The sequence below is a fragment of the Mytilus trossulus genome, unplaced genomic scaffold (genome assembly GCF_036588685.1).
Source record: "Mytilus trossulus isolate FHL-02 unplaced genomic scaffold, PNRI_Mtr1.1.1.hap1 h1tg000396l__unscaffolded, whole genome shotgun sequence".
NCBI lineage: Eukaryota > Metazoa > Mollusca > Bivalvia > Mytilida > Mytilidae > Mytilus > Mytilus trossulus.
Window position 1 is genome coordinate 520,706 of NW_026963346.1, and position 24,217 is coordinate 544,922.

Consider the following 24,217-nt stretch of genomic DNA (forward strand, 5'->3'; position numbering starts at 1 on the left):
AGTCAATAAACAACCATATAAAAAGTCAACTTGTAAAACAAGGTTCCATTGTGATCTTAAAAAAAGGTGACGTAAAAATTTGACTAACATACATGTTTTCTTTATATATAGACATGAAGACCATACCAGAGACAACTGATTTTAATGTGTATTGGTTTGAAACCAGACCTGGAAAACCTCATCCAAAAACAGGAATACCCCCAAGTCTATATACACTAAAAATAGAGGACTTTCTCATTGGTCCAGGTAATTCTATAAAAAGAAAAAAAACACCCTTGGTCCAGTTAATTTCTTATAACAAAATACCACAAAGTTTAACATACTCTAAACCTACATGTATATACACTAAAAGTAGAAAATATCTTAAAAATCTTTCCTCATGTACACAATTATTCACCCAAAGCTTGTGTCAAATTATTGCAATGATTTTTTTCATATCAGAAAATATCAAAGTCAATTGAAATGTCATTGTGCATAAATAAGATTTATGAGGGTAACTTTCTTTTGACAAAAGTATAGTATAAAGTTAACACATATGAAACAAACATCAAGGAGAGAAAATCAAACATTATGATATGAGAATTTATTACATTGGTTGCAATGAATTACATTGATTTCCCAGTTAAATAAAAACCGATAATTTCACATGTGAAATAAACTTGGTTATTTCACTCTCTGATTTCATACAACAATAGGCATTGTAAAGACGTCGATAACGTCGGATCAAAACAAACTGTGAATGCGTAGGAAAAACATATAGTTCCTTACATTTTCTACATTAATTTCATGAAAAAGGCCATTAGCCAATGAAATAAAAAGTATAACTAATCGCCGTATTTGAATATAAAAAATAAACTTGTGACCGAACGCCACTATGGATTCATGGGTCGTTCACTCACGCGTTGTCTTATTTTTTATATTCAAATACAGCGATTAGTTATCCCATATTGTATATTATGAAAAGTATTAAATATAATATTTTATCTTTAGCAATTATACATCTAAGATTAGACAGGCCACTAAAAGTGAACTTCAACCTGGATAAGATTGACCATGTTAAACATTTCATTTCTGAGATTGTCCCTCAGACTAAATCCTCTGAGAGACCACCCAGAACTGAGAAGACAACAACAGAGCATGCTCCTGATCCATTCCAAGGTAAAGTAGAATATGATTTACTTGTTTATAGAGAGTTTTAATTTAAGGATGTACTTAAGGTGGTACCCAACACTTTCACTAAAATTAATTTGGCTCGTTTAATTTTCATAAAATTTTGTCAAAGTATTTACTTTGACACTTTAACAAAAATATAAAAATTTAAAAAAGTTTTGAACCAACCATTTTGTCAGAAAAATTACACTTGTTATATAGCAATTTGACAAACACCAATTTTGATCATTGAGAAGCTTTATGTTCCTTTTACAAGACAATGTAATTAAAACATTTGGCTGACTTTACAGAGATATCTCCCTGTAGAGTAAGGTACCACCTTAAATTATCTATGAGCCATGCCTAATATAATATAAAAGACAAGAATCAGCCTTTTCTTTCCATTTAAAAAAAAAGTATCTCATAAGGAGATCTATAACCTATCAATATTGTGAGCATATTTTCTTCCTTAACTTCTGCTCTTCTGACTTATAATAACAATTTTATATTCTAGAATTTTTTTAATTTCACTTTAGAACATCCTGAAGTCAATGTTAAAATCTTTCCAGTAACAATTAAGATAAGAAGAATAATAATGGTTTTCCTTTGACAAACTGGTTGTTTCACAGTATTAAAGGGTTGATTAACTTGGTTAAAATGATGATAATTAATATAATTTGATAGATTAAGAAAAGGTTAAGTTTATATTGATTATTTTTACTTTTGTTGTTCCAGAGTTATGGTCCTTGATAAATTAACAAATAGTACTTAGTCTTTATGTCATCAAATATGACAACTTTAGAACAATTTAACTAATTCCTTTTATAGTTTTAATGGTGTGCGTCTGATGACAAAGTTGAGGTCAATTTTGATTTTGACAATTTCAACTTTAAATTTTTTTCCAAGAGTTTTGGCCCTTGCTTTCTATAACAATGGTGCCAATAAATGCAATATATATTGTGATTATTATTTCACTGATGTAAATTTTGACAAAAGGAGACATTCTATTTTTCAGCAATATTATCAAAAGTGAGCAAGTTTGATCTATATACAGATCAGGTTATTGTTGCTATGGAGACAGGAGACAAGAATCATGGGATAACAGGGAGTTTAGATTGGTTGTCATTAGAAACTAACTTTAATCACAATAAGATAGGTATGGTTTAATAATAATAGAAGACGACATTTTCAAGTTTAATACACATGGCTCTTAATTTCTTTACTGTTGAAATAAAGAGACATAAGGTTTACATCACTGAGACAACAAAACCAGTGACACAAAGGACTACAAGAGGTCAAAATACGGTCTTATACAATAAACAAATATCTTTACAAAATTACAAGAGGTCAAAATACGGTCTTATACAATAAACAAATATCTTTACAAAATTACAAGAGGTCAAAATACGGTCTTATACAATAAACAAATGTCTTTACAATATTACAAGCTGGTCCTGGTAAAGTAATTAATGATTTGCCATCCAAATCAAGGGACTGAAGACAACCACTGACAAGAAGGTGAAGAATTGCATACGATTCTATAGAAACCTTATGCTTATGCTTTTAAATTTCAATTCATGCATTGTCTTTATATCCACAAAAACCATGAAAATAGGTATCCCATGATAATGAATCCATAGTATTGGAGTTCAATTTTTCTGATTAAAACTTCCAGGAAAAACTATGGAAGTTTATATAAATATGCACCTGAAGAATGCTACAGTGAAAACTTCATTTGAGAAGCTATCAAGGACATTAGTCCAGCCGTTTGGTATTACCATAGAAACAGATATACAGCTTTACAGTGACATTGATCAAGATGTTACATCACCTAGATCTGTTGTAACCCTGACAACAGGACTGCTGTCTGTTTTGATTGGACAAGAACATATCATGTGCTTTGATAAAATTTTGAAAGAGCTTGCTGCACTTGTTCCTGTAAGTATTTTTTTTTAGGAAAACCTCCATTCCAAAGAGAGAGGTATTCTGGTTTATATATGTTCTTCAATCCCATGAAATTCAAGTCAAATGTTTCTCAGGAACTGTGAATCAGGGCTTCTTTAATTTTTGTGTTTCATGTGAGCATGCTGTCATGTGTAATTAACTTTCACATTAATTGTTACCAACTCCTTCTTCATAGAATACTTCTATTGGGGAAGGGAAGATAGCTCATAAAGTTCAACTTAATTGAATACCAAAGAAATTCGCTTTTGAATAGCTTATGAGTAAAGCTTTATGTTTTTATTTAAATTTGCGGTTTTTGATAAAAAGTACAGAAAAATAAATTTGCATCTAGAAAAGGAAATATTTTTTCAAGACAAAATACACTTTATAGAATCTTATACAGAAATTTAGTTAGTTTAAACATATTTTATTGTTCAAAACAAATGGATTAGACACAAGTTTTCCAACTGAGTTCCGTCTTCTCCATAAAATTTAGAAATTAAGTTAACACAGTCTGGCATAAAAATGTTCAAAATATAATTCTAGAAAAAATCAAAGGGAGATAAATCTGACACAGGGGAAACAGAAAGTAAGAAAACTGGTACTAGACCATTTACTACAGATGAAACACAAGATGATCTAAGACAGGGCCAGTTCAATTATGTCATTGACCAAGGTTTGTTCATTTATATACGAATCAGACAATGATTAAAGTTATGAATATAGAAATAAGTAGATATTGTAAGATTGCCTATGAGACAACTTTCCTCCAGACCCCAAAAGTCAGTAACAAAAGGTCAATTTATACATCAATAATGAGCAAAATCCATGCCTCAAAGCAATATATAAAATGTCTAAATATGACCAAAACAATTCAAAAAAGAAGAAAAATTACCTGATTTATGTACAAACAATTATAAACAACAAATAATTTAAGGAAACTACTCACAGCATACTCATACAAGTTTATGAAAATGTAGTAAATTGGGTTATACTTTAAGTTGGGATCTCAATTTGTAAAACGATTTATTGGTAATCTCTATTTCAATTCATTAAATGACTGCAATTGCAACTTAATTTAACGTTTATGCTTGACATTTTCAGATGAAATCTCCAGTAAGTGTGATCCAGGGGAGCTAATCTTTTGTAACAGGGATAAAGATGGGAATAGCCACATGACCTGGTGTTACCATCAACCTAGAGTTGTCTCCCTTGTCAAGTTTACACCAATACCATTTAATGTCCCTGTTAAACAGATGACAGAGGAGTATGATGAGGAACAGCTGGTAAGTTGTCTCCCTTGTCAAGTTTACATAAAATCAACTTTATGTTGCTGTCTCATAAGTTACTCTAACTCCATTGAAAATTACCCATAAAGATGATAAAGGACTTATTTAAAGGCTGAAATGTATATGGAGGGAGGTATATTGAAAAAGACTCACAATTTTATTTTCAGCTTTGATATAATACACCTAATCGCTATTTATTCCATTCCGGATAAGTTCTAAAATTACACAACTTTTTCATCCAGTTCAAGCTATCTGGGACCCTGTTTAAAAAATTCACCATGCATGATACTTTTTAATGAGACCTGTTTAAACTACCGTTAATGCTTCAAACAAAATATTTTTTTACTTCAATTTTAATTTCGAAAAAAGTGAATCATACTTTATCAAAGTTTCTTGATGATCACTTTCTAAAGTTTTTCCTCCCTCAGCTCACTACTGATGACCTCCATTTTTCCGCCGGTGACCTAAACAGGAAGTTGTATAAATTACTGTTTTTCCCGGAATGGACCAAATAGCCTAAGGTGTATATCTTTTGAATGTTATTTTTAGATACCATGTTGTCTGCAGTATTATGACCCAGCCACACACAACTTTGTTAACTACACTGATTTATTTATAGATACCATGTTGTCTGCAGTATTATGACCCAGCCACACACAACTTTGTTAACTACACTGATTTATTTATAGATACCATGTTGTCTGCAGTATTATGACCCAGCCACACACAACTTTGTTAACTACACTGATTTATTTATAGATACCATGTTGTCTGCAGTATTATGATCCAGCCACACACAACTTTGTTAACTACACTGATTTATTTATAGATACCATGTTGTCTGCAGTATTATGACCCAGCCACACACAACTTTGTTAACTACACTGATTTATTTATAGATACCATGTTGTCTGCAGTATTATGATCCAGCCACACACAACTTTGTTAACTACACTGATTTATTTATAGATACCATGTTGTCTGCAGTATTATGACCCAGCCACACACAACTTTGTTAACTACACTGATTTATTTATAGATACCATGTTGTCTGCAGTATTATGATCCAGCCACACACAACTTTGTTAACTACACTGATTTATTTATAGATACCATGTTGTCTGCAGTATTATGATCCAGCTACACACAACTTTGTTAACTACATTGATTTTGAGTTATCTGAAAATGAGGAAACATCATTACTGTTCCCAGAAATCAAGGCTGATAATGCAAGGGACATAACTGTGTCATACCTCTGGAGGGTTGTGGTATATCAAGGATTTATAGAGAACTCTCAACAGTAAGTTTATTGTGGTTCAAGGGACATAACTGTGTCATACCTCTCACAATCTTATAAAAAAGAAGATGTGGTATGCTTGCCAATGAGACAGCTATCCACAAAAGACCAAAATGACACAAACATTAACAACTATAGGTCACCGTACGGTCTTCAACAATGAGCAAAGCCCATACCGCATAGTTAGCTATAAAAGGCCCCGCTAAGACAATGTAAAACAATTCAAACGAGAAAACTAACGGCCTTATTTATGTAAAAAAATGAACGAAAAACAAATATGTAACACATAAACAAATGACAACCACTGAATTACAGGCTCCTGACTTGGGACAGGCACATACATAAATAATGTGGCGGGGTTAAACATGTTAGCGGGATCCAGACCCTCCCCCTAACCTGGGACAGTGGTATAACAGTACAACATAAGAACGAACTATAAAAATCAGTTGAAAAAGGCTTAACTCATCAGATAGATAAAAAATACAAGTTAGTTTATTTCCAGACATTAGAATGAATAATGAAGTAGCTACTCTAGCCATCTTACCAATATCTTTTGCTGTGCACAGCCATGAGAGGAGCTTTTTGTAACAACTCCAGGTTAATTCCTGTCACATGATCTTCCTGTTCGATTGTTTTTGTTTTTTATTCCCGACATAAGAATGATAAAGCTTTCTCTAGCCATCTTACTGATATCTTTAGCTGCGGCCTGATGAGAGTAGACTTGTTATATCTCTGTCTTACTTCCTTGTTTGATTTTTTATTCCAGACATAAGAATGATGAAGCTACTTTAGCCATCTTACCGATATCTTTAGCTGCGGCCATGAGAGTAGACTCGTGTTACATATCCACCTTAGTTCCAGTTACACAGGTCTGCTTGTCCTGTCCTGTTATAGAAGTCAGACTACAGAATCATCCTCAATACATGGGACAAGGTATTTATAAAGTTAGGGGAGTGATACCATTATATCTCCATGTTAGTTCCTGTCACACAGGTCTGTTTGTCCTGTCCTGTTATAGAAGTCAGACTACAGAATCATCCTCAACACATGGGACAAGGTATTTATAAAGTTAGGGGAGTGATACTCTTATATCTCCACGTTAGTTCCTGTCACACAGGTCTGTTTGTCCTGTCCTGTTATAGAAGTCAGACTACAGAATCATCCTCAACACATGGGACAAGGTATTTATAAAGTTAGGGGAGTGATACCATTATAACATCTCCACGTTAGTTCCAGTCACACAGGTCTGTTTGTCCTGTCCTGTTATAGAAGTCAGACTACAGAATCATCCTCAACACATGGGACAAGGTATTTATAAAGTTAAGGGAGTGATACTCTTATATCTCCACGTTAGTTCCAGTCACACAGGTCTGCTTGTCCTGTCCTGTTATAGAAGTCAGACTACAGAATCATCCTCAACACATTGGACAAGGTATTTATAAAGTTAGGTGAGTGATACTCTTATATGTTCACGTTAGTTCCTGTCACACAGGTCTGTTTGTCCTGTCCTGTTATAGAAGTCAGACTACAGAATCATCCTCAACACTTGGGACAAGGTAGTTATAAAGTTAGGTGAGTGATACTCTTATATCTCCACGTTAGTTCCAGTCACACAGGTCTGTTTGTCCTGTCCTGTTATAGAAGTCAGACTACAGAATCATCCTCAACACATGGGACAAGGTATTTATAAAGTTAGGGGAGTGATACTCTTATATCTCCACGTTAGTTCCAGTCACACAGGTCTGTTTGTCCTGTCCTGTTATAGAAGTCAGACTACAGAATCATCCTCAACACATGGGACAAGGTATTTATAAAGTTAGGGGAGTGATACTCTTATATCTCCACGTTAGTTCCTGTCACACAGGTCTGTTTGTCCTGTCCTGTTATAGAAGTCAGACTACAGAATCATCCTCAACACATGGGACAAGGTATTTATAAAGTTAGGGGAGTGATACTCTTATATATCCACGTTAGTTCCAGTCACACAGGTCTGCTTGTCCTGTCCTGTTATAGAAGTCAGACTACAGAATCATCCTCAACACATGGGACAAGGTATTTATAAAGTTAGGGGAGTGATACTCTTATATCTCCACGTTAGTTCCAGTCACACAGGTCTGTTTGTCCTGTCCTGTTATAGAAGTCAGACTACAGAATCATCCTCAACACATTGGACAAGGTATTTATAAAGTTAGGGGAGTGATACTCTTATATCTCCACGTTAGTTCCAGTCACACAGGTCTGTTTGTCCTGTCCTGTTATAGAAGTCAGACTACAGAATCATCCTCAACACATGGGACAAGGTATTTATAAAGTTAGGGGAGTGATACTCTTATATCTCCACGTTAGTTCCTGTCACACAGGTCTGTTTGTCCTGTCCTGTTATAGAAGTCAGACTACAGAATCATCCTCAACACATGGGACAAGGTATTTATAAAGTTAGGGGAGTGATACTCTTATATATCCACGTTAGTTCCAGTCACACAGGTCTGCTTGTCCTGTCCTGTTATAGAAGTCAGACTACAGAATCATCCTCAACACATGGGACAAGGTATTTATAAAGTTAGGGGAGTGATACTCTTATATCTCCACGTTAGTTCCAGTCACACAGGTCTGTTTGTCCTGTCCTGTTATAGAAGTCAGACTACAGAATCATCCTCAACACATGGGACAAGGTATTTATAAAGTTAGGGGAGTGATACCCTTATTATATCTCCACGTTAGTTCCTGTCACACAGGTCTGTTTGTCCTGTCCTGTTATAGAAGTCAGACTACAGAATCATCCTCAACACATGGGACAAGGTATTTATAAAGTTAGGGGAGTGGTACTCTTATATGTTCACGTTAGTTCCAGTCACACAGGTCTGTTTGTCCTGTCCTGTTATAGAAGTCAGACTACAGAATCATCCTCAACACATGGGACAAGGTATTTATAAATTCTAAGTTAAGGTTTTGAATGTGATACCTTTATAGTCCAGAATAAACAATTAGTTATTGATGGTTTTGAAAATAAGATTGCAGAGGAATACGAACAGATTGTTTTGTAAAAAAAATATTGTTTTCATCATCTTGTCCGTAACTATTGATCTATTGTATTTATCCAGTTTGCTTTAAACTTTGAAGTACTTTAGAATCATTAATTGCAGACATTACTGTATGAAACATTTTCTAACTCATAATTTATCAAAATTTTTATCCTTTCTATCAACGTCAAATCAAAATACAGTAAAATATCATAATTGTTTTACAGTTTGATTGGTTCATTTTTGTGGTTGCATTTGTGATGATAAATGTATCAAGGGGGAGATAATCTGCCAAGAAAAGCATTTCTGTCCTTTAAAACATAAATATTTGTAGGTTCTTCAGTGCAATATATATCATGTAGAGCTGCAAGTCATTGTAAGCGTCTGTAATTGCCTTTTGTTGTAGTCTACTGTGGATTCATTATTTTTCGTTGGAAACCAATTTTCATTGGCTTTTGGGGGTATAGCTGAACCACGAATTCAAATGTTCAACGAATTACAAAATTTCTATAGGTTTTGCAATCAAATATCCACGAAACTGCAAGTTTTCCTCAGTCCACGAAAATTGATAACCACGAAAAATAAATAAATCCACAGTATCATATTTGTTTTTATTTTTTTGTTTCTTTTGTGAATTATTTAGTCGAGTAGATATAGTTAAGAAAAATTAATAATTGTTTTCAATGTGTTACAGATGTACATAATTGTTTTCATTGTGTTACAGATGTACATAATTGTTTTCAATGTGTTACGGCTGTACATAATTGTTTTCCATGTGTTACAGATGTACATAATTGTTTTCAATGTGTTACAGATGTACATAATTGTTTTCCATGTGTTACAGATGTACATAATTGTTTTCCATGTGTTACAGATGTACATAATTGTTTTCCATGTGTTACAGATGTACATAATTGTTCTCCATGTGTTACAGATGTACATAATTGTTCTCAATGTGTTACAGATGTACATAATTGTTTTCCATGTGTTACAGATGTACATAATTGTTTTCATTGTGTTACAGATGTACATAATTGTTTTCATTGTGTTACAGATGTACATAATTGTTTTCGATGTGTTACAGATGTACATAATTGTTTTCATTGTGTTACAGATGTACATAATTGTTTTCGATGTGTTACAGATGTACATAATTGTTTTCATTGTGTTACAGATGTACATAATTGTTTCATTGTGTTACAGATGTACATAATTGTTTTCAATGTGTTACAGATGTACATAATTGTTTTCATTGTGTTACAGATGTACATAATTGTTTTCATTGTGTTACAGATGTACATAATGGTTTTCATTGTGTTACAGATGTACATAATTGTTTTCAATGTGTTACAGATGTACATAATTGTTTTCCATGTGTTACAGATGTACATAATTGTTTTCAATGTGTTACAGATGTACATAATTGTTTTCGATGTGTTACAGATGTACATAATTGTTTTCATTGTGTTACAGATGTACATAATGGTTTTCATTGTGTTACAGATGTACATAATTGTTTTCAATGTGTTACAGATGTACATAATTGTTTTCGATGTGTTACAGATGTACATAATTGTTTTCGATGTGTTACAGATGTACATAATTGTTTTCGATGTGTTACAGATGTACATAATTGTTTTCAATGTTTTACAGATGTACATAATTGTGTTCATTGTGTTACAGATGTACATAATTGTTTTCCATGTGTTACAGATGTACATAATTGTTTTCATTGTGTAACAGATGTACATAATTGTTTTTGATGTGTTACAGATGTACATAATTGTTTTCGATGTGTTACAGATGTACATAATTGTTTTCATTGTGTTACAGATGTACATAATTGTTTTCATTGTGTTACAGATGTACATAATTGTTTTCCATGTGTTACAGATGTACATAATTGTTTTCCATGTGTTACAGATGTACATAATTGTTTTCCATGTGTTACAGATGTACATAGTTGTTTTCATTGTGTTACAGATGTACATAATTGTTTTCATTGTGTTACAGATGTACATAATTGTTTTCCATGTGTAACAGATGTACATAATTGTTTTCAATGTGTTACAGATGTACATAATTGTTTTCAATGTGTTACAGATGTGTTACAGATGTACATAATTGTTTTCAATGTGTTACACATAATTGTTTTCAATGTGTTACACATAATTGTTTTCAATGTGTTACACATAATTGTTTTCAATGTGTTACAGATGTACATAATTGTTTTCAATGTGTTACACATAATTGTTTTCCATGTGTAACAGATGTACATAATTGTTTTCGATGTGTTACAGATGTACATAATTGTTTTCAATGTGTTACAGATGTACATAATTGTTTTCATTGTGTTACAGATGTACATAATTGTTTTCAATGTGTTACAGATGTACATAATTGTTTTCGATGTGTTACAGATGTACATAATTGTTTTCCATGTGTTACAGATGTCATAATTGTTTTCCATGTGTTACAGATGTACATAATTGTTTTCAATGTGTAACAGATGTACATAATTGTTTTCATTGTGTTACAGATGTACATAATTTTTTTCCATGTGTTACAGATGTACATAATTGTTTTCCATGTGTAACAGATAATTGTTTTCAATGTGTTACAGATGTACATAATTGTTTTCAATGTGTTACAGATGTACATAATTGTTTTCAATGTTACAGATGTACATAATTGTTTTCAATGTTACAGATGTACATAATTGTTTTCAATGTGTTACACATAATTGTTTTCAATGTGTTACAGATGTACATAATTGTTTTCAATGTGTTACATATGTACATAATTGTTTTCCATGTGTAACAGATGTACATAATTGTTTTCAATGTGTTACACATAATTGTTTTCAATGTGTTACAGATGTACATAATTGTTTTCAATGTGTTGCAGATGTACATAATTGTTTTCAATGTGTTACAGATGTACATAATTGTTTTCAATGTTACAGATGTACATAATTGTTTTCAATGTGTTACACATAATTGTTTTCAATGTGTTACAGATGTACATAATTGTTTTCAATGTGTTACAGATGTACATAATTGTTTTCCATGTGTAACAGATGTACATAATTGTTTTCAATGTGTTACAGATGTACATAATTGTTTTCAATGTTACAGATGTACATAATTGTTTTCCATGTGTTACAGATGTACATAGTTGTTTTCATTGTGTTACAGATGTACATAATTGTTTTCATTGTGTTACAGATGTACATAATTGTTTTCCATGTGTAACAGATGTACATAATTGTTTTCAATGTGTTACAGATGTACATAATTGTTTTCAATGTGTTACAGATGTGTTACAGATGTACATAATTGTTTTCAATGTGTTACACATAATTGTTTTCAATGTGTTACACATAATTGTTTTCAATGTGTTACACATAATTGTTTTCAATGTGTTACAGATGTACATAATTGTTTTCAATGTGTTACACATAATTGTTTTCCATGTGTAACAGATGTACATAATTGTTTTCGATGTGTTACAGATGTACATAATTGTTTTCAATGTGTTACAGATGTACATAATTGTTTTCATTGTGTTACAGATGTACATAATTGTTTTCAATGTGTTACAGATGTACATAATTGTTTTCGATGTGTTACAGATGTACATAATTGTTTTCCATGTGTTACAGATGTCATAATTGTTTTCCATGTGTTACAGATGTACATAATTGTTTTCAATGTGTAACAGATGTACATAATTGTTTTCATTGTGTTACAGATGTACATAATTTTTTTCCATGTGTTACAGATGTACATAATTGTTTTCCATGTGTAACAGATAATTGTTTTCAATGTGTTACAGATGTACATAATTGTTTTCAATGTGTTACAGATGTACATAATTGTTTTCAATGTTACAGATGTACATAATTGTTTTCAATGTTACAGATGTACATAATTGTTTTCAATGTGTTACACATAATTGTTTTCAATGTGTTACAGATGTACATAATTGTTTTCAATGTGTTACATATGTACATAATTGTTTTCCATGTGTAACAGATGTACATAATTGTTTTCAATGTGTTACACATAATTGTTTTCAATGTGTTACAGATGTACATAATTGTTTTCAATGTGTTGCAGATGTACATAATTGTTTTCAATGTGTTACAGATGTACATAATTGTTTTCAATGTTACAGATGTACATAATTGTTTTCAATGTGTTACACATAATTGTTTTCAATGTGTTACAGATGTACATAATTGTTTTCAATGTGTTACAGATGTACATAATTGTTTTCCATGTGTAACAGATGTACATAATTGTTTTCAATGTGTTACAGATGTACATAATTGTTTTCAATGTTACAGATGTACATAATTGTTTTCAATGTGTTACACATAATTGTTTTCAATGTGTTACAGATGTACATAATTGTTTTCAATGTGTTACAGATGTACATAATTGTTTTCCATGTGTAACAGATGTACATAATTGTTTTCCATGTGTAACAGATGTACATAATTGTTTTCAATGTGTTACAGATGTACATAATTGTTTTCATTGTGTTACAGATGTACCCGGGAAGTTGAAGCCATTTATATTTGATGATACATCCATTGTTGACGAAGAGTTTGCTGTTGTTACAATGAAAAACCTGATGATAACAGGCCATCAACTAGTAGGAGATCTGGCTAGAATATGTATACAGGTACTGACCCTTATTTTTACTTTATTGGTTATTAACCTGAACAATTTAGTCCCTCCCCATAATCAATCTTTTCTTATGGTGAGGGCCTGAAAACTTAACAACTTATAAAGCTCTTCATGAATCCTAGATTTTGATTTATGCCTATAAAATTGAAAATGGAAATGGGGAATGTGTCAAAGAGACAACAACCTGACCATAGAGCAGATTACAACCGAAGGGTACCAAAGGGTCTTCAATACAGTGAGACACTCCCACACCCGGAAGCGTCCTTCAACTAGCCCCTAAACATACTGTATACTCGTTCAGTGATAATGGACATACTAAACTCCAAATTATACACAGGAAACTAAAATTAAAAATCGTACAAGACTAACAAAGCCTTAGGCCAGAGGCTCCTGACTTGGGACAGGCACAAAAATGTTGCTGGATTAAACATGTTTTTTGAGATCTCAGCACTCCTCCTATACTTCTAGCCAGTGTAGAAAAAACAAACGCATTATAGCATTGTTTTACATCATTTCTATTTATAGGTCAGCAGTAATGTAGGTTTGAGTGTGGTAGAAATGAAACATTTAACAGTCCACCCAGTGATACCTCTAACTGATGTTTACTGTGACGTCAACTTTCTACAACATCTAAAGGTAAGATAAGAAATCTTTATTTTGATTTGGCATGGTATAAACATACAAGCATAAGCTCTTTAGAGCTTTTCGCCTAATATAAAAAACAAACACATACAGACAAAGAATGAATATGATATACATGCAAGGCACTCAAAGCATTCATATATATTATCAGTAACACATAACCACACATAAAATGAATGAAAGCAATCAAAATCATTTAGCACTATAAACAACTAAAAGGTAAATGAAAATTTAGAATCTATGAGAACAAATAAAAAAAAAAAAGGTAAATTGAGGAGATTTGTAGTAGTTTAGCAACTTATTATATGTCTGCTACTGTATATATATACCACTGATATTTAAAATGAGGAATTTCAGTAGTGTAAACAATCATTACACAAGCAAGGAAACAAAAAAAGTTAAGTAACAGTGTTTTTTATAATACATGTCAACCCTCCTGTTTTTTGGAAGTTTAAGTCGTATTTTATATCATATTGTAGTTACATTTAAAGCTGCCATACCTATTCCAAATGTGAACAAGATAGTTATACCATTTTTAATCTGTTCATCAAAATGTAACATAAGCTATAAATATGTTTTCCCCTTTTCAGCCACCAGCCTTAGAGAGTAACTTTAATGTTGGACCTTTGTCACTAAGTGTAGGACAGGGGACTGTTCATACCATTCACTGTGCTGTCAACTCATTTTCCCAGGTATGGTACTTAAGTTTGACAAATATTTTGTAAATACAAATCTTCAGACTGCAAAGTTAACTGAGAATATTTGTTTGAGAACTTATTTATACACCTTATCCCTATTCCTTATTTATACACCTTATCCCTATTCCGAACTGACCCAAGAATCTGTTCCTCTTGAACTATTGACGTCATACAACAATCACTTTTTCATTATGGCTTCAGATGTTTTGTATTACGACGTCAAAATTTAACTGGAACCTGTGTGATGTCCAGTAATGGCAGACAATCAGCAATAAGGTGTATTTCAGTCCTTTTTTTGTACCTAATTTATTGAGCAAGAGATATGCATCTCATTTGTTCTCAAGATTTAATGAAATGCATTATTAATTACAGAGTTTACTTAGTTAAAGGTTTCCACTATTCAAAACCCCTGAAAAGTCTGAAAATTAGAATAATCTAAAAATCGGGGACACACTTTTTGGGGTGTAGGGAAATTGTAGAAATAACTTATTAATATATTATAATAATATATTATTTGTTTCAAGCAATTTATTATATTTTCAGATAACTAAGCCTAGTGAAGATAGAATGGTTTACAGCCAGTTTGTTATTTGTAATGATACAAGTCACACGGTCAGGTTTGGTCAGGTAATCTATCTTGTATTGAGTCATATATATATATAATTTAAGAGACTTGTCAGCTAGGCAAAGTTTTTGTGAGATGTTTCCTTTTCTCTACATTTACTCTTGTTGCCATTATCTGATACTATGTGTCTCTGATTCATCATTAGAAATTGTATTATGTTCTCTGGTTTACATACCTACCAACTTTTCAAAATGCCCATGGGGGTTTTGCATGCAAGATGGCACTCATAGTCCTTCAAAACCTTTCAGGGGGCTACAAATATATTTTAATGTTGTTTTTTGGCTTCTTTATACTTTTACAAGCATGAAGCCATTGTAAAATTAATTGTTTTGTTTATATTGTGGACACAATTGCTATTTTTAAATTTACATTTGGGAGCCTCCATGGGGGAAAATCCCCCTCAAATATTGACAGTTGGCAGGTATGGGTTTAAATCAGGTATTAGGTAGATACTGTTTATATTTTATAAGTTAAATACCCATGAACATTAATTTGAATTAAATGGCATAATAACATAAACCTTTGATTATTTGACTTATACACATGATACATGCTTGCAAATAATACAAAGCACAACAATTATAGATCAGTTTGTATTTGTCAGATTCAGTGATGATGTGGTTATTTACAAACATACAATTTTAATTTAAAACAAATAGGCTAAATCTTTGTGAGTACCTACATTGTTTAAGAACAGACTTATAATAATGACCTTGAATTTCAATTGAAGGTTGGCACAGAAGAAAATATTCTGCTACATTCCAGACAAATGAACTGCTATAGTTGGAGATCTCAAAAAACCAAACAGGTATGATATAAAATTATAGGTAACATATGTGTCAAAATGTGTGGACTGTTTATAAAATACTACCAATATTCCAGACAGATGAACTGCTATAGTTGGAGATCTCAAAAAAATAAACAGGTATGATATAAAATTACAGGTAACACATTAAAAACATAAGACAAATATAGATCTTGAAAACAGAATTTTAACAGATAGATATGCATGTAGTCATTTCACTATAGAGACATTTCTGTGTGTCCACACTTGTTAACTGTATTGTTTCATACAAAGCAGACACTATACCCTGTTAAACTATTTGGACGTTTCTCAACTTTTAATATAATATATATAGTTACATTTTAATAATTTACCCAATTAAAAGTCATTGAAGTTAAGAAATTTGATGTACACTATTACTGTCATTAAATAGAAAACCTAGAGTAGTCTTGTAAAGAGCCATCTGTCATCGATTAATTGTAAAAGTCATAGGCGGATCCAGGGCCCCCCCCCTTTTGGTTGATTATATAGGGAATCATTAAGGTATGACTGGAGCGGCCCCCCCCTTAGGAAAAGTTCTGGATCTGCCACTGAAAGTAATCTCTCTAATGGTTGCTTTAACCCTATCTATGAAATTTTGGTTATGTATTACTCATGGTGAATAAATACAATTAAGCTTTTATTCCAAATTTTTATTCAAAGTTTATTGCTGTTAGATAAGCATATGGCTGACTATGATTTATTATATTTGGTACTGTGCCATGAAAACAATGAAACTGTATGACTAAGAGCAACATGAGGGGTGCCCTATGTGGAGTAGGATCTGCTTACTCTTCAGAAGCACCTGAGATCACCCATAGTTTTTGGTGGGGGTTGTGGTGCTTAGTATTTAGTTCTATGTTGTGTATTCTGTACTACTATTTGTCTGTTTTTATTTTTAGCTCACCTGGCCCGAAGGGCCAAGTGAGCTTTTCTCATCACTTGGCGTCCGGCGTCGTCGTCGTTAACTTTTACAAAAATCTTCTCCTCCAAAACTACTGGGCCAAATTAAATCAAACTTGTACACAATCATCATTGGGGTATCTAGTTTAAAAAATGTGTGGCGTGACCCGTCAAACCAACCAAGATGGCCGCCATGGCTAAAAATAGAACATAGGGGTAAAATGCAGTTTTTGGCTTATAACTCAAAAACCAAAGCATTTAGAGCAAATCTGACATGGGGGTTAAATTGTTAATCAGGTCAACATCTATCCACCCTGAAATTTTCAGATAAATCGGACAACCCGTTGTTGGGTTGCTGCCCCTGAATTGGTAATTTTAGGGAAATTTTGTCCGTTTTCGCTTATTATCTTGAATATTATTGTAGATAGAGATAAACTGTAAACAGCAATAATGTTCAGCAAAGTAAGATCTATAAATAAGTCAACATGACCATAATGGTCAGTTGACCCCTTTAGGAGTTATTGCCCTTTATAGTCAATTTTTAACCATTTTTCGTTCATCTGAGTAATCTTTTACAAAAATCTTCTCCTCTGAAACTACAAGGCCAAATTAAACCAAACTTGTACACAATCATCATTGGGGTATCTAGTTTTAAAAATGTATGGCGTGACCCATCAAACCAACCAAGATGGCTGCCATTGCTAAAAATAGAACATAAGGGTAAAATGCAGTTTTTGGCTTATAACTCAAAAATCAAACCTTTAAGAGCCAATTTGATGGAGTAAAATTGTTTATCAGGTCAACATCTATTTTCCCTGAAATTTTCAGATGAATCGAACATCCCGTTGTTGGGTTGCTGCCCCTGAATTGGTAATTTTAGGGAAATTTTGCTGTTTTTGGTTATTATCTTGAATATTATTGTAGATAGAGATAAACTGTAAACAGCAATAATGTTCAGCAAAGTAAGATCTATAAATAAGTCAACATGACCATAATGGTCAGTTGACCCCTTTAGGAGTTATTGCCCTTTATAGTCAATTTTTAACCATTTTTCGTTCATCTGAGTAATCTTTTACAAAAATCTTCTCCTCTGAAACTACAAGGCCAAATTAAACCAAACTTGTACACAATCATCATTGGGGTATCTAGTTTTAAAAATGTATGGCGTGACCCATCAAACCAACCAAGATGGCTGCCATTGCTAAAAATAGAACATAAGGGTAAAATGCAGTTTTTGGCTTATAACTCAAAAATCAAACCTTTAAGAGCCAATTTGATGGAGTAAAATTGTTTATCAGGTCAACATCTATTTTCCCTGAAATTTTCAGATGAATCGAACATCCCGTTGTTGGGTTGCTGCCCCTGAATTGGTAATTTTAGGGAAATTTTGCTGTTTTTGGTTATTATCTTGAATATTTTTATAGATAGAGATAAACTGTAAACAGCAATAATGTTCAGCAAAGTAAGATCTACAAATAAGTCAACATAACCAAAATAGTCAGTTGACCCCTTTAGGAGTTATTGCCTTTTATAGTCAATTTTAACCATTTTTCATTAATCTTAGTAATCTTTTACAAAAATCTTCTCCTCTGCAACTACCAATCCAAATTAATCCAAACTTGACCACAATCATCTTTGGGGTATCTAGTTAAAAAAATGTGTGGCGTGACACGGCCAACCAACCAAGATGGCTGCCATGGCTAAAAATAGAACATGGGGGTAAAATGCAGTTTTTGGCTTATAACTCAAAAACCAGAGCATTTAGAGCAAATCTCACAAGGTTTAAATGTTTATCAGTTCAAGATCTATCTGCCCTGAAATTTTCAGATGAATCAGACAACCCGTTGTTAGGTTGCTACCCCTGAATTGGTAATTTTAGGGAAATTTTGCTGTTTTTTGTTATTATCTTGAATATTATTATAGATAGAGATCAACTGTAAACAGCAATAATGTTCAGTAAAGTAAGATCTACAAATAAGTCAACATGACCAAAATGGTCAGTTGACCTCTTTAGGAGTTATTCCCCTTTATAGTCATTTTTTAACAATTTTCATGAAATTTGTAAATTTTAACTAACATTTTCCACTGAAACTACGTACTGGGCCAAGTTCATTATAGATAGAAATAATTGTAAGCAGCAAGAATGTTCAGTAAAATAAGATGAACAAACACTTCACCATCACAAAAACACAATTTTGTCATGAATCCATCTGCGTCCTTTGTTTAAAATTGACATAGACCAAGGTGAGCGACACAGGCTCTTTAGAGCCTCTAGTTATTTTTAGCCATGGCGTTTTCAGTTTATTTTCAGTCTATGAGTTTGACTGTCCGTCTGGTATCTTTGGTCCCTCTTTTATAATGTACATATAGTTTCTGTAAAGGAGTTTTAAATGTGATTGTAGTTATCTGTGTGACTAAAAGCTACATATGTGATTAATAGTTACCTATGACTAAGAGCTACACATGTGTATTTATCTGTGTGACTAAGAGCTACACATGTGTATTTATCTTTGTGACTAAGAGATACACATGTGTATTTAATTATTTCTAACAAGAACTGCACATATGTTTGTTATAATTCTGGACTAAGAGCTACACATGTGTTGTTTTGTTATCTTTGTTATAAATAGCTACATATGTCATGATGTATTTGTAATAACTATTTTGATTTTAGGAGCTACACATGTGTTTGGATGGTAAGATATGGAAATGGTGTGAAGCATTTGACTTAGATACCATTGGTACAGTGGTCAGAGTTGTTAAAACTATAGACAGACGATATACAGTTCTAATTCAGATAAAACAAATCTCTAACTCACAGAAACAGGTAATACTATAGACCTAGAAACCATTGTTTAATGGGAGATAACTCACAGAAACAGGTATACTATAGACCTAGAAACCATTGTTTAATGGGAGATAACTCAAACTGTCTTAGTGATTAGTAACCAGATTTCCTAGTGATATAGAATAAGAATACTTTATTATACCCCGCTTTAAAAAAGGGGGGGTATACTGTTTTACCTCTGTCTGTCCTTCCGTCAGTCTGTCAGTCAGTCCGTCCGTCCCATGAATATTTTTCGTCGCATTTTTCTCAGGAACTACAATACAAGGATTTCTGAAATTTGGTTTCAGGGTTTATCTAAGTCAGCTTTACCCTGTGATGCGTTTTCAGATTGATCACTTGACAACTTCCTGTTTACCGAATACTTGTATGATTTTACACATGATAGCCAAGTTGAAAATTTTTTCACATTTTTCTCAGGAACTACAATACAAGCATTTCTGAAATTTGATTTCAGGATTTATATTACTCAGCTATACTTTGTGATGCATTTTTCAGATTCATCACTCGACAACTTCCTGTTTACCGAACACTTGCATATTTTTACACTATTAATATTATCCACTTGCGGCGGGGGTATCATCAGTGAGCAGTAGCTCGCAGTTTCACTTGTTAATCCAATTATGGACCCTTGCTGGTTTTAAATTTCATACAATGATTACAATGATTTGTGTTATAACAATAAAATAAAATACATCACAATAGAACACTGAACAGTTATTGCATGCAAATGGGAGAGAATTATATACATGTATATGACGGGGGATTCACATTGAAATAATGTTTTTATGGCCTCACCAAAAAGTCGTTTTAGACTCTCTTTCATATTTTGTATTTGGTTTCTTGTTGAGAGTTGTCTCATTGGCACATCTTTTTTATATATTTTTTTGTTGTTGAAAATAAACAGTTATACAGGATTTTTTCTCGAAACGCCTTCACAAATTGAGCTGGTGTTTTTGTATGTGTGTCTACAATGATGATTTTCAAAGTTAAAGCTCTGTTGATTTTTGACCAAATTGAGGTGTTGGACTTAAAAAAATCTTAAAACAGCAAAAAAAAAAATCTTAAAACAGATAACAGAATTGATAAAGAGTTTTTCTGTTTTTGCAACTGCCTTTGGTTGGAAGATAACTAACAGGCTAATTTCTTAGAATGTATATGACTACATTGAGTCAATATTGGAAAGTTATAAACAAAATGAACAAGCTATTTTCACTTTTTGGATCATTATGAGATTTTCATAACTTTGAAATGATGCCAGAGTGTACTTTATTTTACAGATTATAATAAAAGGACAGTTTTTATTGGCCAACAGACTATCATGTGACCTAGATATAGAAATGCACTCACCATCATTAGAGTCAGGAAAAGTTGCAGATATGTTGCCAGGGGCAACAGCTTCCCACACATATGTCCTTGAACTTGATGAAAACATTATGATGAAGGTCAGAAGGAAAGGGAAGACTTTATCCTGGTCAAAGGACATACTGATCTCCAAAGATAAAGTTCCCTCTAGTCAAATGATTTATGTAAGTTTCAAGTAGAAAAGGTTTATTTTTTTTGTTATGTTCTTGTTCAATAAAAATCACATCTAAAATAACTGATTATATAGCAAGGTCCTAAATAAAAAGTCCACCTCATTCAGTAATAAACTTTTGCAAACTTTAAAATAACCTTATACCAGGTCGAAAAATTTATTCTGTTGTTTCGACCTGGTATAAGGTTATTTGAAATTCTGAGAAAATGAATCATTGTGCAGTATTATAAAATATTAAAAACAACATTTGAAATCACCACACAGTAATTGTTTTAATGGTCGACTGGCTTTGCCATCAGGTGTGGCATCCTCAGGACACATTTTGTTATTATTGTAAGGTCTTTCAGATACCATATGTACAGGAATCTTACATACATGTGTGGTGTCATGTTATTATTGTAATGTCTTTCAGATACCATGTGTACAGGAGTCTTACATTCATGTGTGGTGTCATGTATATGAACAGATTACCAAAGGAGCATCCAGACTACTGGTAACTATATACATATTATATTTGATGGTTTGCCCTCCTGAAAACTGATTAATTATTGCCACTTGATGTTAACAAACAATAATTAAATAACCACTGCCTTATTTTATCATTTAATTGTAACTTATTTTACATTTTCCTATGGGAAATATTTAATTGCATTTTGATTTGCCTTGATGGAGTATAGTAACTGTTTCCTTCGGCTGCATCATCACTTGAGAAATCGACTGTATGCAAATGAATAACAATACATCTGTTAACCTATTTCAAGTACCGTATTTATTCTATTTAAAGCCCCCCTTCTAATTAACGCCCCCCTACCGAAAATCGTGTGTTCAGAACTTTTGACTTCTAATAAACGCCCCCATTTTGTAGTTAAAAAAATAAAATTGAAACTTAACCATTACAATATTGCAAAGACATCGACCCGGTCACTCAGAAACATGAAACGTAAAATCAACAATGCCCATGTTTTAATCCACTCGGATAATCCAACACAGTGTGTACAAGTTCCAAAAATAGATCTGTCAGGAGAGTGTCAGTTACACAGTACGCGGTTGAAATTGTGTTCCATTGATGTGCACGCTTGTTCATTCGAAAATTTTAACAAATTATTTGATGAGGTCACATTACCGATAAACGCTATTTATAGATTATGGAGACAATAAGAAACACCTGTATGTTACTATAGTCTGTTTCAACAAAATTCAGGTAAAGGTCAATGAAGTAAGGTACGAAATTCGTTTCTCTAATTGACGCCCCCCTTTTGGAAATTGTCTTCGCCCCTGGGGCGTTTATTAGAATAAATACGGTATTTATAATTGACAGAACAGCATGATAGTGTTGATGCTTTATATAGCTGGCTTTTTGAATGGATTTTGCTCAATGTTAAAGGCTATGCAGTGACCTATAGTTGCTAATTTAGACATCATTTGATGGGTCTTTGGTGGAGAGTTGTCTCAGTGATAATCCTACCACTTTATTATTATATTATATAATCTATAGGTGATGTTTTGTCCTCTGTACGTCCTGAGATCACACTTTATTATTATATTATATAATCTATAGGTGATGTTTTGTCCTCTGTACGTCCTGAGATCACACTTTATTATTATATTATATAATCTATAGGTGATGTTTTGTCCTCTGTATGTCCTGAGATCACACTTTATTATTATATTATATAATCTATAGGTGATGTTTTGTCCTCTGTATGTCCTGAGATCACACTTTATTATTATATTATATAATCTATAGGTGATGTTTTGTCCTCTGTATGTCCTGAGATCACACTTTATTATTATATTATATGGTCTATAGGTGATGTTTTGTCCTCTGTACGTCCTGAGATCACACTTTATTATTATATTATATAATCTATAGGTGATGTTTTGTCCTCTGTATGTCCTGAGATCACACTTTATTATTATATTATATAATCTATAGGTGATGTTTTGTCCTCTGTATGTCCTGAGATCACACTTTATTATTATATTATATAATCTATAGGTGATGTTTTGTCCTCTGTACGTCCTGAGATCACACTTTATTATTATATTATATGATCTATAGGTGATGTTTTGTCCTCTGTTTGTCCTGAGATCACACTTTATTATTATATTATATAATCTATAGGTGATGTTTTGTCCTCTGTATGTCCTGAGATCACACTTTATTATTATATTATATGATCTATAGGTGATGTTTTGTCCTCTGTATGTCCTGAGATCACACTTTATTATTATATTATATAATCTATAGGTGATGTTTTGTCCTCTGTATGTCCTGAGATCACACTTTATTATTATATTATATATGGTCTATAGGTGATGTTTTGTCCTCTGTATGTCCTGAGATCACACTTTATTATTATATTATATAATCTATAGGTGATGTTTTGTCCTCTGTATGTCCTGAGATCACACTTTATTATTATATTATATGATCTATAGGTGATGTTTTGTCCTCTGTATGTCCTGAGATCACACTTTATTATTATATTATATGATCTATAGGTGATGTTTTGTCCTCTGTATGTCCTGAGATCACACTTTATTATTATATTATATAATCTATAGGTGATGTTTTGTCCTCTGTATGTCCTGAGATCACACTTTATTATTATATTATATGATCTATAGGTGATGTTTTGTCCTCTGTATGTCCTGAGATCACACTTTATTATTATATTATATGATCTATAGGTGATGTTTTGTCCTCTGTATGTCCTGAGATCACACTTTATTATTATATTATAT

The 24,217-nt window shown here is 32.4% G+C and overlaps 1 protein-coding gene across 1 annotated transcript in view; it reads left to right on the plus strand.

Annotated features, from left to right (window-relative positions):
* The window catches only part of LOC134702083 (intermembrane lipid transfer protein VPS13B-like), a 100,685-nt gene that overhangs the window by 42,468 nt on the left and 34,000 nt on the right, over positions 1–24,217 (plus strand). The window contains exons 25-41 of the mRNA XM_063563173.1: positions 112–246; positions 991–1,158; positions 2,165–2,305; positions 2,825–3,087; positions 3,640–3,769; positions 4,198–4,379; positions 5,492–5,682; positions 6,446–6,653; positions 8,440–8,602; positions 13,255–13,391; positions 13,922–14,032; positions 14,629–14,730; positions 15,280–15,363; positions 16,092–16,169; positions 19,762–19,914; positions 21,213–21,461; positions 21,882–21,962. Of these exons, the coding sequence (XP_063419243.1) occupies positions 112–246; positions 991–1,158; positions 2,165–2,305; positions 2,825–3,087; positions 3,640–3,769; positions 4,198–4,379; positions 5,492–5,682; positions 6,446–6,653; positions 8,440–8,602; positions 13,255–13,391; positions 13,922–14,032; positions 14,629–14,730; positions 15,280–15,363; positions 16,092–16,169; positions 19,762–19,914; positions 21,213–21,461; positions 21,882–21,962 (2,576 nt within the window). The remainder of the gene's footprint in view (positions 1–111; positions 247–990; positions 1,159–2,164; positions 2,306–2,824; positions 3,088–3,639; positions 3,770–4,197; positions 4,380–5,491; positions 5,683–6,445; positions 6,654–8,439; positions 8,603–13,254; positions 13,392–13,921; positions 14,033–14,628; positions 14,731–15,279; positions 15,364–16,091; positions 16,170–19,761; positions 19,915–21,212; positions 21,462–21,881; positions 21,963–24,217) is intronic.